The sequence below is a fragment of the Tribolium castaneum genome, chromosome 10 (assembly GCF_031307605.1).
Source record: "Tribolium castaneum strain GA2 chromosome 10, icTriCast1.1, whole genome shotgun sequence".
Classification (NCBI taxonomy): Eukaryota; Metazoa; Arthropoda; class Insecta; order Coleoptera; family Tenebrionidae; genus Tribolium; species Tribolium castaneum.
In genome coordinates this window covers 7,555,554-7,571,760 of record NC_087403.1, presented here as the reverse complement: position 1 = coordinate 7,571,760, position 16,207 = coordinate 7,555,554, and the positions used below count along the sequence as shown (strand labels likewise).

Here is a 16,207-nt window from a genome sequence, read left to right as displayed (position 1 = left end):
ATCTCCGATATTTGGAAAAACATCGATTAAAAACACAAGAGGTGTGTCAATGGATGATCATTATTAATTTAAATAAATATTGAACTAGACAGTGCGGTTTAATTTTAGAAATCGGTCCAAATCATTATTATTTTACGAATATTATAATGATTTTCACCCAAAACACGAACCTTAACGAAAACTGGAATTACTGCAACGAAAAGCAGTGGCGGCGTGTATTTTCAAGACCAAGGTTAGAGTGAAAGTTGTTACAGTTAATGCATTTCAAACTAACGAATCAAAAATCTAAGTCATTACAAATTTATGTGTGAAAAATCATGACATTTTTTTCTATTAAATGTGTATTGTACTAACAATAATTGGTTCAGAGAGCAAGCACGTGTCTGTTATTTCAAGTTAACCTGCTACCTGCAAGGGTTAAGCCGGCCGTCGGCAATATCAATTCTTTTTTCATACTCTACCTTCCTTGAAAAAGTTTCAAACATATTTTTCAGAATAGTAATGTGGTTTGTGGGTCAGCTGAAAATATGTTTTTACAGCAATGAGTAGTCCAATTTAGCTTCCGTCTTCTGTAGCTTACTTATAGCTTTTTTGGACTTTCAATATTATGTAGGTGTTTAAGACGCATTTCAGAAAAATATTTTTGATTATACAGTGTCCCAAAAGAAGTATGACGTCATAATATTTTTTGCTATTATTGTTTTGTGCACATTAAAATACGCTTTTAGTTTCTTAAACATCTCTAAAAATATTCAAATCGGTTCAGGGATTACCTACTATTAAAAAAAAAACAAAAAAATCGTTTTCCACCATTAGTTTTAAAAATTAATAAAAATTACAATGCTTCTTTGCTAACATTATTACCGATACGTGCTGAAAAAGGTCTAACAGTTTTACTAATTAAGTTTGATTGATTCGAGTTACTACAGGCTGTTCACAATCTACTTCCAAACTTAATAAACTTGAAAGCTTTCCATTTTGCTTATTTTGAATGAGAATTCCCGATTATTTTTATATCATTCGATGCGCAATTAAAAAAGGAACGTTTTTTATTATCACAACCCTATAACAAATCATAACGTATTCAGAGTTATTTGCCAAAAAAAGAAAAAATGTAAGGATATGTAAAAAGCTAAAAGAGTAACTTAATGAGTAGAAAAAATAATAGTATGCCATAAAAAAATATATTATTATGACATCATACTTTTCTTGGGACATGAAAAACGTCTACAAAATATCAAAAGTCCAACTTTACTAATAATAATAATTGAGCTATCGAAGTTGGGAGCTGGGCTGGACAACTCTGTGTACAGTCTGAATAAAAAATAACGCACAAAATTAATATTTTCTTATGAGTAGTTTTTCAAAAAATTCTTGAACATGTCAATTATATTTTTGTATGCTACATTTTGACACCATAATGACATTTATGACGTCATTTGTTTTTGAGTAACGATGTCATATTTTTAATGACATATTTATATAGGTAGGTAAATATAAAAAATTAAAAACATAAAGCAAAAAAAATTTTAAAAAATAAAAGTTATGATAGTTATTGAGAGTATTATACAGAGAGCATATAATCTTTTCGTTCATGTTTTTTTTTATAAAAGATGTATCGTTTTTTGTTTATTTTTGTGTTTTGGTGTCATATTATTAAGTGTTTTCACGCTAATTAGTAATTATACAAAAAAGTACAAAAAACATTTGTTGCTTATAAAATAAGTTAAGATAAAACAAAGATAAAGCTCATTACGTTTAATTGTCAATATTTTTATTTTATTAAATTTATTTTTTAATTTTATTTTTTAATTTCTTCTCATTTTCAGGAAGAAAAGTCTTGAACAAAAATGTCTGCTGTCATTTAAAAAAGTTAAGAATAACGTCACAACTTAAAAAACAAATGACATCAGAAATGTACACTATGACGTCAAAATGTAGCATTCAAATAAAACCGACCTGTTAAAACAAAAATATGAATTTTATGCGTGATTAATTTTGGTTCAGTCCATATTTTGCTCTATGCTTGTAATTTTTTTCAGAATTTGTCTTCAATTAAAATTAATTAATCAATTATTATTGAGTCATTGCTCACAAAAATTATCACTTCTGATATCATTTTAAAACAAACGATGCCTAAATGTTGTTTTGTGCAAAAAATACGTAAAACCATCAGCGCTAGCCCCAAAAATAATTAATTAAGAAAAAACTAAAAATTTAAATAAACGCGGGCCAGCTGTGACGTACGGTTAGCCAATCACAACAAGCGCGCCATGTTTCCTAACATTTAAATTTTGAAATGAATTAAACGCGTTATAAATACTTTAAATACTACTTAGTGATCAATGGTACAAACTTTGATAATGAAATACTTATTTTCTGTTAAATTAAAGCAAATTAATTATTAATTGAGATTAATTACAGTTGTGAAAAAAAAATGAAAATGATATATCGATCACCTAAATAAAAAGGTTGTAGATTCAACAAATGTTTTAATTTAGTTGCCAGTGTTGTTAAAAAATATTCGTGTTTTATAGCAAAGGTTTTATTATGAAACGTTACTTTGAAATACCTGTTATGCAGATTAGTTTATTTTTAATTTTTCATTGGAGCAGTTTTTACGCCAAGAAAACCGTTTTTTGGGACGCTCTGTACCCTTGCCAGGTTTCGGATCGTAATAAATAACAATTCAGTTAAACAAAAACGTATTTTTTTCCAAACAAACTGGAATAAAATCCTCTCACGAAAATAAAAATCAGAGGTGAAGGATTAGCAATAAGTCAAGGTCAGTCGCCTTTGTTTGCGACGCGCCATCTGTGGTCATTTCCCGCAATGATGAATTTGACAGACGTCACTAACGTCAATTGCTGAGTTTATCCTTCCAAAAATTCAGTGAATCTCAGTTGGTAATGCGTTCATTATGTGTGTGAGGGTATTTTGGTGAAAAAGCCGTTGTTCTAACCCTCGGAGACTTGAAATAGCGGAGCAAAAAGTGCTGGTGTACGGTTTCTGGCAGTCTGTTGTTATGGATTCAGAAGAGGACACTTATGACAATGTTGATTCGGGGAACGAGTCCAGCGGCGACGATGTTGATTTTGCAATGGAAGTTGAAGTTACAGGACACAGGGAAAAGCAGACGGACGTGGACGACTACCCCTACGAGGTTTTGTCCACCGAGGAGATCGTCCAGCACATGGTGGACTCCATCAAGGAAGTCAACTCGGTTGTTGAGGTGGTTTCGCGGCCCAGCCCTCCTGCAAGTCACTTATAACCTTATTCCAGATCTCCACCACGACCACACGCATCCTGCTCAACCACTTCCGATGGGACAAGGAAAAACTAATGGAACGGTTCTACGATGGGGACCAAGACAAGCTCTTCTCAGAGGCGAGAGTCATCAACCCGTTCAATAAATACAGCAACAAAGTCAAGGTAACGTAAACTAGTCCATAACAACCACTAACTGAGTGCCCCAACAGCCACCAAAGAAGACCAGCAATGGGACCGAGGAATGCGAAATTTGTTTCATGACTCTTCCTTCTTCCGTAAGTCGGGAACACGCAATTTCCCTCGCTAATTGACCTTTCCAGCACATGACTGGACTCGAATGTGAACACAAGTTCTGTACTCACTGCTGGTGTGAGTACCTGACGACGAAAATAATGGAAGAAGGCGTGGGCCAAACAATTGCCTGTGCAGCGTACGGCTGTGACATCCTTGTTGATGATGCTACTGTTATGAAATTAGTGAAGGATTCTAAAGTTAAATTAAAATACCAACATTTAATTACTAATAGCTTTGTTGAGGTAAGTAGTGTTAGCTACCGCTACCTGTCTTTTCACAGCACTCTTAACCGTGTTTGTCTTGTTATACCTTCGCTAGATGGCGTCAGTATGTAAAAAACATACCGTGGTGTAAAATATTATATTTTATTTTTTGGATCAATTTGTTTCGCAACGCAACTTTTTTTAATGTTTTTCCATTGTTTGGTTTATCGTCAACAATAAATTTATTTTTAAGTGGGAAATAAACTTTTCCACATTTATGCAACTTCTGACGCATTTTACACACAAACGTAACCATAGCCTTGTAAATAAGAAAATAAATTGGTTCTGGTAATTATGTTGTAAAATTGTACTAAATTTTGTTGTTCCATTGTGTTGTGAATTGACGCATAAGTATTTCTTCGTCTTTAACGGGCTAAGACTGTTTCAAAGCATAAGTTAGATTTAGAAGACTTCATTATGTATTAATTGGTAAAAAACAAAATTCAATGAATGGGAAACGACAGACTATTTGAGAACAAAATTATATTTGTTTATACCAAATTTATTTTAGGCTTTGAAGCAACAAAAAATAAATGTATTCAAATTATATTTATAACGGTAAAACAATATTGGATAAATGAATTAGTATATTGTTACTACGCCATTGAATTGAATGACTAAGAAACCACAAAATACTTTGGAAAAAACTTATATAATGATTTAAATTTATATACCAAACTTCCTTTGTTTTTTAACACTTTGAAGCAATAAGAAATATATAAGGAAACGGGGTATTTTAGTTTTGTATGCGCTCCTTTTTAACTATTATTTTTAGAAAAAGTATACAAACTATATGGATTTTTGAATGAAATAAAAGATTCTAGTGAATGAATCTTCAGTTTAGCTTTGTGATGACTTTTGTCAATTTCTTTTTTTAAGTATAATTTGTTGCATCGTTTGATAGATAATCTACTTCTAAGTCACAATGTGAGAAAACAGTACTAAATAATTACAAAAAATTGGAAAAACATAGATTATTTTAGACAGATTAGAGCTGGGTGACTATGAAAACAATTACTATAAACTTTTATTTACTAATTTAAGCAAAAATACTAAAGTCATGTCTAACTAGCAATCCAATTTTTAATCAAATTTCCACTTTCTGACTAGCTAAAGTGAAATGAAATTGTTTTTGTAGATAAGTTTTTATAAGTTTTTCATGAAATAATAATTCAGATCACATAATTTTTAATGATTAATTATTATTGTAACGCCACCCTGAAGGTATAATACAGAGTGCTATTTGAAAAAAATAAATTTGAAATTTATTTATCCAGTAAATTTTATCAATTCATTTAAGAATATATGTCGTTTGTTATACTTTTGTTTTAAAATAAAAGAATTAAAGGGTGCGAATACCAAACTGAAACACCCGGTATATTGAAATTAGTTATTTTTTTATTTTTCAGAATTGTTTAAAGTGTACTGAGTTAGATTTATAAGACTTAATTATTTGTTAATGATAAAAGAACAAGATTCAAATGAGTTAGTATATTGTTACTACGCCACTGAACAGAATGAATGGGAAACGACAAAATATCTCAGAAGAAAGCTATCAAAATAATTGAAATATACACACAATTTTCTTTTTCTTTTCTACACCTTGAAGCAAGATGTGATTTTTATATTTTTATTGGTCAATTACTCATTACTAGGTCATGTGACACGAGTGAAACCGGTTTAAGGGCTGGTCTTTCTCATAGAACGAGATTTTGCCTTAGGTGCGAAAGAAAAAATATTTCTATATAGTTTTTGAAATAATTTAATTATTTTTTGACGAAAATATGTTTTTTTTAATTTCTTACAAAAAAGTAAAAACCGTAGAAAAGTAGGACTTTCACACAACTAATTAAAATCGACACTGGCGTTTTTTTTAAATTAATAATTATAATAGTAATTACAATAAATTAATTTCAGGCAATTTAGGCAAAATAGAAAACGTGTCAAATATCTCCATTTTTAACAAAACAAATTTATTTTGAGTTTTAAGAAAAGCTTGCTGTTACACGGTAAAATTTGTTAGGATTTCCAATAGTATTGTGATAGTACAAAACATTTTTTCTTGTTTTATTCCGCATCAAGTGATATCAGAATAAACAGGGTTCCCGTTTGAAAAAAGCAAAATAAAAAGCTCTAAATTAAAAAAAAAGTTTGGAAGTAAACACCCTCATTCAAACTTAATTAATTTTTTTTTTTTCAATACGTACCTAGTAATAATGTTAACAAGCAAGCACTGTTTGTATTTTTTATTAATTTGTAAAACTAAAAGTGTAAAACTTTTTATTTTATTTTATTTTTTAGCAGTAATTCCTGAACTGATTTAAATTTTTTTTAGGAATAGTTAGAAGCTAAAAGGGTATCTTAATGAGCACGAAAAAATATTGCATGCCATTAAAAAAATTATTACATCATACTTTTTTTGGGACACTGTTTAATCAGAAATATGTATTTTCCTGAAATATAACATTCACAAAATATTAAAAGTCCAAATTTATTAGTAACTAGGCTGGACCACCCTGTATAAGCGTTATTTAATATTTTCTATTATGAATTATAGAGAATTCTGGGAAAATTCACATTTATATAGAAAAAATAATGTAACTAACAGTTGAAATGCCGTTCTCAATTGCCTCGAATTTTATTTTTTATTTGATAAAAAAACAAAAAATGTATTTTTATTCGTGGTTTGCTCTTTTATTAACGAAAGAAACAATTACCATATTCAGTTTTGTTCTTCCAGTATAATTGTAAATTAAAAAAAAAAAAAACAATTTGTAGTCAGAGACGCTCCAAGTGTTTTTTATATCATTGATTAGCAAAAAAATTTCTTGCAGTGCAATCGCTTGCTGCGATGGTGTCCGTCACCCGATTGCAGCAACGCAATAAAGGTGCAGTACGTGGAGCCCCACCGTGTCACGTGCAAATGTAACCACACGTTTTGCTTTGCGTGCGGCGAAAACTGGCACGACCCTGTCAAGTGTCACTTATTGAAAAAATGGATAAAAAAATGTGACGACGATTCGGAAACGAGCAACTGGATAGCAGCTAACACCAAAGAGTGTCCAAAGTGTAACGTAACGATCGAGAAAGACGGCGGTTGTAACCACATGGTTTGCAAAAACCAGAACTGCAAAGCGGACTTCTGTTGGGTGTGTTTAGGGCCATGGGAGCCCCATGGTAGTTCATGGTATAATTGCAACAGATACGATGAGGACGAGGCGAAAGCGGCGCGAGATGCTCAAGAAAAGTCGAGATCGGCATTGCAAAGATATTTATTTTATTGTAATAGATATATGAACCATATGGCGTCGCTTAAATTCGAACATAAGTTGTATGCGTCGGTTAAGGAGAAGATGGAAGAGATGCAGCATCATAATATGAGCTGGATTGAAGTTCAGTTTCTTAAAAGGGCGGTCGATATTTTGTGTCAATGTCGACAGACGCTGATGTATACTTACGTTTTCGCTTACTATTTACAAAAAAATAACCAATCTGTGATTTTCGAAGATAACCAAAAAGACCTGGAGAGTGCCACTGAAACGTTATCGGAGTATTTAGAGAGAGATATTACGTCTGAAAATCTCGCCGATATTAAGCAAAAAGTCCAAGATAAATACAGGTAAGGACCCTCTGCTTTAAGTTTAATTTTACAGTTTTCTGAATCCTTATCTTTAATTTGACTTTCTTTCAGTTTTAATTTTCATTATACTAACCTTGAATCGACATTTTTATTGTTTCAATTATTCAATAATCGACGTTATCTTTTATATTTTTTTCAATTTTACAAATCCTGTGTCTTTCCTTCCAACTTTCATTTTTAATTGTACGAACCTTTGTCTTTATTTTTAAGTAAAAAAATATGTAGGGTGAGTTTAAAGTAACGCATAAAATTCATATTTTGTTGTGGCTCATTTTTCATAAAAATTTTCGAACAGGTCGTTTTATTTTTGTAAATGCTACATTTTGACACCATGCTATCATTTGTAACGTCACTGATTTTTGAATAATAACCCCATTTTTATTTTTAATAGCAACCAATATTTTTCTTTATTTTTTTGATAGTGTACTTGTTTTATTTTCCTGTTAAGTATAAAAAAATTGAAAATTTAAAAAAAATATATTGAAAGGAGAAAATAAAGTAAAAAAAGTTAAAAAATCTTTTTGTTTTTCTCTTATTTTACAAGTGGAGATTGTTTTTTACAATAACAAGAATATGAATGGCCTTACTTTAAACTCCCTGTATATTTTTTTAGTTTTCAAATTGTGTATATGTGTTTGAGTTTTCTGTGCTTAAAACATTCATATTTCCCTTATAAAAAAAGATACACATCTGAAACATACAGACACTTTTACGCAGAATTTAATGTTGTCAATGGTTTTTTAACCATTTATTTAGTTACAATAACTTAATATTGTATTTTTTTTGAAAATTACAGACGGCCATAACATTCTTGAAAAGCACATTTTTTCCAGATTTATGTTTATTGTGTAACACATTATTTTTAAATATTAAAAATAGAACATATTTTGGTTTTTGTTTATAGTAGTAAAAAAATTTGAATATTCTATTTTAAAACTATCAAAATGTATTTATAATTTAATGATGTTTTAAACGCTAATTTATCCAAAAACAGCATAATAATATTTTTTGCGATTAATAAAAATTATTCGTTGATAGATTTAAAATGGCAAGCTTGCATTTCTATTCTATTTTTTAATTAAACATGAAACATTAAAGTTGGAAACATCGTATTTATTGTATGATTGCGTGTCAAAAAAAATTGCTTTACAAAAAAATGACAAAACAAACATTCAAATAAAATCCCATCTGTAGTAAAAAAATATTAACATTATCAACGTCACCTCCATGACGGTTCACTAAATCATAAAAAAGCGTTATTTAATGGTAGTGACAGTTGGTTTTCTATTTTCTGAACATTTTTATGTAATTAAATCTGCGGCGATCGTAAATTTTTTAGTTAAAAATAATTTAAATATAGCTTATTTTTATAATTTCACATTTTTTATTTTAATAACAGTTCACGAAACTTCTAGATTATACACATCTTTTATGTGGAATAATTTTTCTGTGTCCACCTACTATCAAATAATTTAATATATTTTTTATTAAAAGTATAAAATACTGTATATAAAACTTTATTTATATATATTTTTTAAATCAGAAAATAATAATCTTTTTGAAAATGTCATAGCCGCCTACAACGCAGTTTGTGTTTACAATAAATTAAATGCGCATTTCAAATCGCTTCCTATAACAGTTTTCGCAAAAAATTTTTTTTTTCTTTTTTAAATAAGCAGATAAACAACATATTATAAATATAAATAAAAATTGTATTATTTTTCTTTTTACTATTGTTTACTTTCCTCTTTTCATTTCTTTTTTGTTTTGTTTTTATTTTTTGTATTCTTTTGTTGTATAAGCATTATTATAATTATTTTATTTTCCTTGTATTTTCTTTTCTTTTGAGTTAAGTTCAAGTAGCTTCGGCTAAATTTCGGCCATAAGAAAGACTATTTATTTTCTATTATATTATAATTCTTATTTAAAAAAATAAGTCTTTGTTATTACTGCTAAAGGAATGGTTAAAGAAAGTCGTTGACAACATTATTAAGTTCTCCTTTAAAAGGTGTAATAATATCTTTATTACAAATGTATAATACGAAGGAAGATATGAACTTTTTTTAAGATTTTGCTAAAATGTCAACTTTTGTTTATAATTCGAATACAAAAGATGATAACGAGATGCACTTTTGACAAAATTATTTTATCAAAAAATTGACTGTGTCATTCGTTTTTCTCTAAACCCCTTAGTTTGGAAGGTCTCTTATTGAGGCATCCAAAACAATTTCAAAAAAAAGCTAAAAAAAATTAAAAACGCAGAATGTTGTAAAAAATTAGGGAAAAAAGTTCAAAAAAGCATAATAAATACCTCAAACAAATCAAAGATAACAGTAGTTTGAAAACTAGAAAATAAAACTAATACAACTTAAAGATAAATAGAAAAAAAACTTTTTTTACTTAAAATAATAAAGCCAACAGGTCAGTTCAAGGTTCGTACAAATAAGAATTAAAGTTGGAGAGAAATAGGATTCCTAAAATTGAAAAATTTCAAAGATAACATACATTGCTCTACTAATAATATTTGAAATAAAAAATTAAAATTCAAGGTTATTGAATAAAAATTAAAACTGAATAAAAAAAAAGAAGCTAAGAAGAAAGTGTCGTTCGTTTTTTTCTCTTGCGTTTCGGAGATCTTGGTTTCGTTTCGACACTCTTTCCCTTTTTTACCTGCATAATTGATTTTAGAATTTTTGGCTTATTTTTCCAATTTTCTTTCTAGGTATTGTGACAGTAGGAGGAAAGTTCTACTGGAGCATGTCCACGAAGGGTACGAGAAGGAATGGTGGGATTATAACGAATAGTTAGATAATGCAATGCCTCCGTTCTGGAAGTAGATCGACTAGTATTTATAGTTATAATAAATACCTAGTTACCTCATTGAGACGGAAACACTGTCGATCCGTACTTATGATATTAGCTAAAGTTTAGTTACATCAAGAATTTCGATCTATTAACAGAACGAATTTTGATAAATAAGAGTTGCACCCTGTTACTGTAATATTTGCATTTTTGAAGAAGACAGTAGATGTGGACAGCAAACACATTCTAGATCTGTTTTATTATACTTAAAAGAATTTGTCTTTTAAATTTCTAAAATGAAAGTTGTGAGTGATTAGTATATTTTATTGTTAACTATTAAGTTTTAACTAAATGAGGCCATTTATTGTTCCAAATGATTTTGCTAAGAACGAAACATGTTGAATAGAACCAGTAGTCTAATTTTTAAAGTAATATAGAAATATTTTTGCTTCTAGATTTAACGTATCTTGATTTATTTCAATTGTGGAATCTACTGTGATTCTAATTTTCTAATAACTGTAAATAAGCTAGTGGCCGATTAGATTCCAGCAATTACAAATGATCTTGATGATCATCGTTGGAAATTGTAACCTAAGATATAGAGCTTCTATCAAGTAAAAACTTATTTTTTGGCGACTTTAAGAGGTAAGACCGTTTGTGATTGTATACAGATCTAATTTTCAATACATACTATTTTCGTAAATGTAAATATTTCATATTGGTTCTATCACTGTCATTGATTTATAATTTCATTCTGGATGTACCTACTTAATCGAAGTGTAAATAATTAGATGGTGGATCCGTCGTTTCTCAAAATTATTGGTGCGCAAATAGAGAATTAATCAACGTCTCACTTTATTCATTATGTTTCTGCTACTTAACTCACCTTATTTACACATAGCTAAGTTCATTATATTGCGTCCGCACGTGTGGACATAATGGAACGAACTCAGGTGTACTTCGATCGGTCATTTCTTTTAGGGAATTGTTACTTAATCCTTGATAATTTCTTAATATATGTATCTGTAGCACATTCCCCACCAGAAATTGTTTAATTGGATTGTTGGCATGCAATAAATTCATGTAAGTCTCCCGATTAAAAAATTAAAAGTAGTTTTGTGAGGGAGAAGTCAGCGCAAAGTTTAGTTGGCAACCTCGCGATACTATTTAAAAGTACTCCATCCCAAATGGAATTAAAATAAATCTTACTTTAATTGAACTCGAACTCAATCAGCTGGAGTTCTGTTATTGTTAAGTAACAATAAACTGTAAATTTGTAAAGTAATAAAATTAATGATTAAACATAATTGTTTAACTATCACTTGATTTAATTCCATTGACATCGCAAGTGCATGGACCTTGTTGCCGGGTCAATTAAGGCCGGCCGTTGTTCCGTCTATTGCCGACAGAGGGCGCGCCAACGGTAAGTATTTCAAATAAATATTTAAGTAAAACTATCGCGCGTTATCACACAAAAACAACCCTTCTGTTTAAACAAACATTTTGTGTGATTTCAAGCGTCTGTTTAATTCAAACAAAGAGATAAAATTAAGAAACACTGAAAGAACTGTCACGATAAAACAAGGCTTGTTTGCTGGAGATAATTACACTACTCAACAATCGGAGCACTTCATGGATCGATCTTTTTCGTAATTAAATGGCACCTCAAGACTCAAAAACGCAAAACATTTAATTTCTTTCAATACTTAAAACCAGGGGCGGGTCCAGAAATTAATTTTGGGGGGCTCTTTCAAACATTTTTAGACATGTGAAGGTTACGCTATTGGATGAAACTTTGTCAAAATATTTAAATAAATTAAAAAAAAAAAATCTCCAAAAATGTCTTATCCAAACAATGTTACAATGCAAATGATATATATTTTTTTAAATAAAACAATATTTTGTGCATTTTTGGATGTACGTACATGATTAGTAATCGTAATGTTGTTTTTTACCAGTAGATTTTGAAAAGTTTTTGAAATAATTGGATATCGTTGACAAAAAGAACACTTAAGAAATACAACTTCCTTGTTTTACAATTTTAAGAATCTTCCTACATATTTTAATAAGTAATAATTATTTATTTATTAATAAATATTAATGCTATTATTAAAAAAAACATTTGTTCAATAGGCATTTAATTATAAATTTTTAAAACTGCCAAAGAAATTAGTTTCGCTTGATAATATCTTTTTATTTTAATTAGTGTAAAAAAGGATTGCACTAAAAGGCTCTAGGAGTGATTGTCGTTCCATCAATTTTTTGCAGTCAACGGTCTTTGGTTTCCTACAAAAGTCAGAAAAACTATTACGTGGGAAAACACTTGAATAAATATTTTGAGAAAACAAAAAAATCATTAAAGCCCTGAGGAGTCGGTTTATTATTTTTTACACTTCCGGGACTAAAGTTGATACTTCTGTAGACATAAACTATAAAATAAATAATTTTGAAGTGCACATTAGAAATTTTGAAAGTTCTAATATTAGGTATTTATTTGAAAATTGGTACTCAGCCATAATCCGTTGAGTTCTGCTCAATGAAAATATTTTCAAGATGGCGGCACTTCCGATTATACCAGAAGTCACTACCAAATTTCTTATTTTAAACAGAAAGTTATGTTTTTCACTGTGTTTTTGGATTAGCTGAGTTATTTTAAGGCCGTTTTTATCAACTTTTCCTAATCTTAAATTCAACCGTTTTCGAGATATTTAAGATTTTTTGAATATTTTTGGATTTGTACTTGTCACTTAAAAAGTCGGTAACTCTCTTAGATTTAGAGATTTCGAAATCGTATTTGGATAATTAAAAAACAAAGCCTACATCTATTCTCCAGTGTGTTCAAAATTGGAAAAGAAGTTAATTAACCCAAAAAATAAAATAATTTTTTTTTTAGTTATTAGCATTCCCTGTATTTTGACACAGAAAATTTCTTACTAACGATAGCTATTTTTGCAAAGTTTGTCATAAAAACATTTCTGATTAAACAAACGACAGACTGTTCAAAATTCTGTTGTCCGTCCTGTGAAAACAAAATAAACTGACTGAAAGTTGGTTTCAAAAACTTTAATTTCTCACATTTTTTCTTTCGTTTTTATAACAATCTATGAGAAAAGGCCTATGGCTAATGAATTTCTCAATCTCAACAAAAAGTAATTGTAACTTGTAAACTATTAAACATGAGTATAGAAAATGCTAATACAGATCGATGCAGAATTAAATTCTCTACGATTTTTTAATGAAATAAAACTTGTGGCATTTCATTTGAAAAAATTGAGTTATGGGTGCTTAAAGTTCTAAAAACTCAACTTTAAACATTTGGGGTTTGTTATTCTTTTTTAGAAATTTGAAAACACCAAAGGAAAGATCTAAGCTTCCTCTCTCAAATGAGGTAAGAAATATTTCCATTTTTTTTAAATGGCAGAGTTATCGATTTTTGAACAAGCCTAAATGACTAAATTTAGGTATAGGGAAAGCTTATAAAAACTACCTTTAAATAACTAGTAACCCAAAAATACAGTAGAAAATATAACTTTAAACTTTCCATTTAAAATAATGAAATTGATAGCGACTTCCGTTATAATCAGAAGTGTTACCATTTTAAAAATATTATCTTTAAGCAGGACCTAAGAGATTATGGTTGTATACAAATTTTCAGTTGACTGTCATTATTAGAACTACCAATCCTTCTAATGTGAACACTCTGTATATATAATATACGAGTACTATTACTATAAGGTTGAAAGCCCTTTTGGTAAGATGTGTTTTCTACAAAAATCAGGAACTACTACAGAGGATATCACTTGAAAAAATATTATATATGATGCGAAGGTATTTTGAGAAAACAAATTTTTTTAAGGCCCTAAGGAGTAATTCTCGCTTTATCATTTTTATGTCGAAACCCTTTTCATAAGCCTTGTTTTGTGCAAAAATCAAGAAAATCGTTACACCAGGTTGTGTTGTCAAGGTATTTTATTTTAAATAAATAAAAAATTCGTCAAAGCCTAACGAGTGATTGCTGGTTTACAATTTTTTCACAGTGGAAGATCGTTTTGATAAGTTTGGTTTCGCTGTAAGGTAGGTACGACACAAACATTTGTGGTTTTTACGATTCTTGAGTTAAAAACTAAACAATTAGCGCTTTTAGGCACTTCAAATTGCCATATTTTGGCATTTGTGTTGTTGTAGAAGGTTGATAATGACGCCTAAAAATGCGCCAAATCGGCTGGGAATAGTTAAATTACGTTAAAAGTTAATCGTATCATCGTAAAAAGTTAATCGTATCATCCAAGGCCTCTATCTACCCCTCAAGCATTCGTTTGAAGGGCTCATGTTGGCTCATTTGGTTTTTAAATGTTTTTTTTTTTGGTTAAATATCATGTTCCGACATTATTTGGGCATAAATAATAAACATAAATAGAGTGTTTCCTTTAATTTTTCTGATTTCATATATAATGTCGGTTTCAACACGAATTTTAAAGATTGTAATTATTGCTTACAAAAAGTATTTTTTACAACTGAACACAAATTAGTCCTCAAATGCAGCAGAACGAATCAGGATGGCTGCAAGTTATTTCCATGTGATTTTTATTTTTCTGATGTTTTTATACACACAGAAATGACGTTAACAGTAAACTAGTTTTCGCCAGAACAGTAACAGCGCTCAAAAACTATTTTGACAACTATAGTTTACAAGATATTTCAAAGCCTGTTATAAAATTTGCTTTTATAATAGTTTTTTAATAATAAAAATAATAAAATTAGTATCATTTAATAAATAAATATTAATGTGTAATAATAAAATAAAGTAATGATAATAAAAAAACTAACAAAATATGAATGTTTAAAAAAAATTATAGAAATAAAATTATCGTAACTTCATGATCATGAGTAATAAAATAATAAACAAAAAATGTATTTAAATAAAATGTAATGTGATAATAGACAAAAATTTTATGATATTCGGCCACAATATATAAAATTTTACTCAAATTGTTCAAAGGACAACTTGTGGTGAATAGTGTTATTTAGGATCAAACGTGGTCAGGACAGGCTTGTTGGTTTGGCAATTTTAAATATAGAAAATAAAATTGCTGAACAATTTGTTTACAGAAACAAAATAAGCAAAAATATTTTAGATTTTTAGTGTTTTTGGAACCTTGTATTATCGTAAAATTGTTATTCTTAGATTAAATGGAAAGGCTCAGAATCCGGTCCAAGTTCGATTTTTACCACGTTATTGCTTTAAAAATCCCTTTGGAAATGAGCAAAACATCCAGTTAGGGATGCATTCCGGTGTAATAAATTTGAGGACTCGCCTTTGGCATAAAAATAGTTAATCTGACTCGTCCTTAGCCGCTAAGATGTATGCCTTGAGAGTTGTGAAAGTGCAAATGAGTTAGAATTGTTTCAGAATAAAAATCGTTATTTTTTGGATTAGCGTTATCCTTGTAATTAAATAAATGATAAGGGTTTTAAGAAACCTAATGAAGGTATTGAGAAATCGTAATAACAAAAATAAGTACAATTATAATTACAATGCGGCGATGAATAGGAAGTTATTAAGTGTTGATATGTTAGTACTTTTCTGTAGTAAATAAACAGCTATTAGCATAGCGCAAAGCGTGTAAATGTTGAATACCAGTAAGCTGTAAATGGTAAATTATTTCCATATTTATTAAGCAATTTTCTCACTCGAATGAAACAATAACAGAAAATGCACGCATGAGAAGAAATGGCGGAACGGAAGCAACAAAAGTGATGATAAAATAAATGATTTGAAATTTTAAAGCTGTTATTACCTACCTCCACATCCATTTGAACAATTTGACAGCTACGTATGCCATCAGAAGTAAGTAGCTAATGATATTTTACAAAGAAAAGGGGCTATAAAGACCTTGTGTTGAGAGTAGTTAACCAAATAGGATAAACCATTTTAAAC

General features: G+C 29.4%; 1 protein-coding gene and 1 long non-coding RNA gene across 2 annotated transcripts; one reads left to right on the top strand and one right to left on the bottom strand.

The window, feature by feature from the left end:
- Positions 1–2,815: 2,815 nt before the first annotated feature.
- On the top strand, positions 2,816–11,587 carry LOC660216 (E3 ubiquitin-protein ligase ariadne-1). Its single transcript, XM_008202494.3, has 6 exons — positions 2,816–3,232; positions 3,283–3,432; positions 3,480–3,545; positions 3,591–3,806; positions 6,662–7,446; positions 10,190–11,587. Exons 1-6 carry the CDS (start codon positions 3,026–3,028, stop codon positions 10,269–10,271), a joined length of 1,506 nt encoding a protein of 501 aa, XP_008200716.1. The 5' UTR covers positions 2,816–3,025; the 3' UTR covers positions 10,272–11,587.
- Positions 11,588–12,390: 803 nt separating this feature from the next.
- Positions 12,391–16,185, bottom strand: LOC135267222 (uncharacterized). Its single transcript, XR_010335591.1, has 2 exons — positions 16,072–16,185; positions 12,391–12,555 (listed from the first exon to the last, which is right to left on the bottom strand). It is a non-coding gene; the product is annotated as an uncharacterized LOC135267222 (long non-coding RNA).
- Positions 16,186–16,207: the final 22 nt, after the last annotated feature.

Coding starts and splice junctions, on each gene's coding strand:
- LOC660216 (XM_008202494.3), top strand. CDS start 3,026: ATGGATTCAGAAGAGGACACTTATGACAATGTTGATTCGGGGAACGAG. Junction 3,807..6,661: donor TTACTAATAGCTTTGTTGAG/GTAAGTAGTGTT, acceptor AATTTCTTGCAG/TGCAATCGCTTGCTGCGATG. Junction 7,447..10,189: donor AAAGTCCAAGATAAATACAG/GTAAGGACCCTC, acceptor TTTTCTTTCTAG/GTATTGTGACAGTAGGAGGA.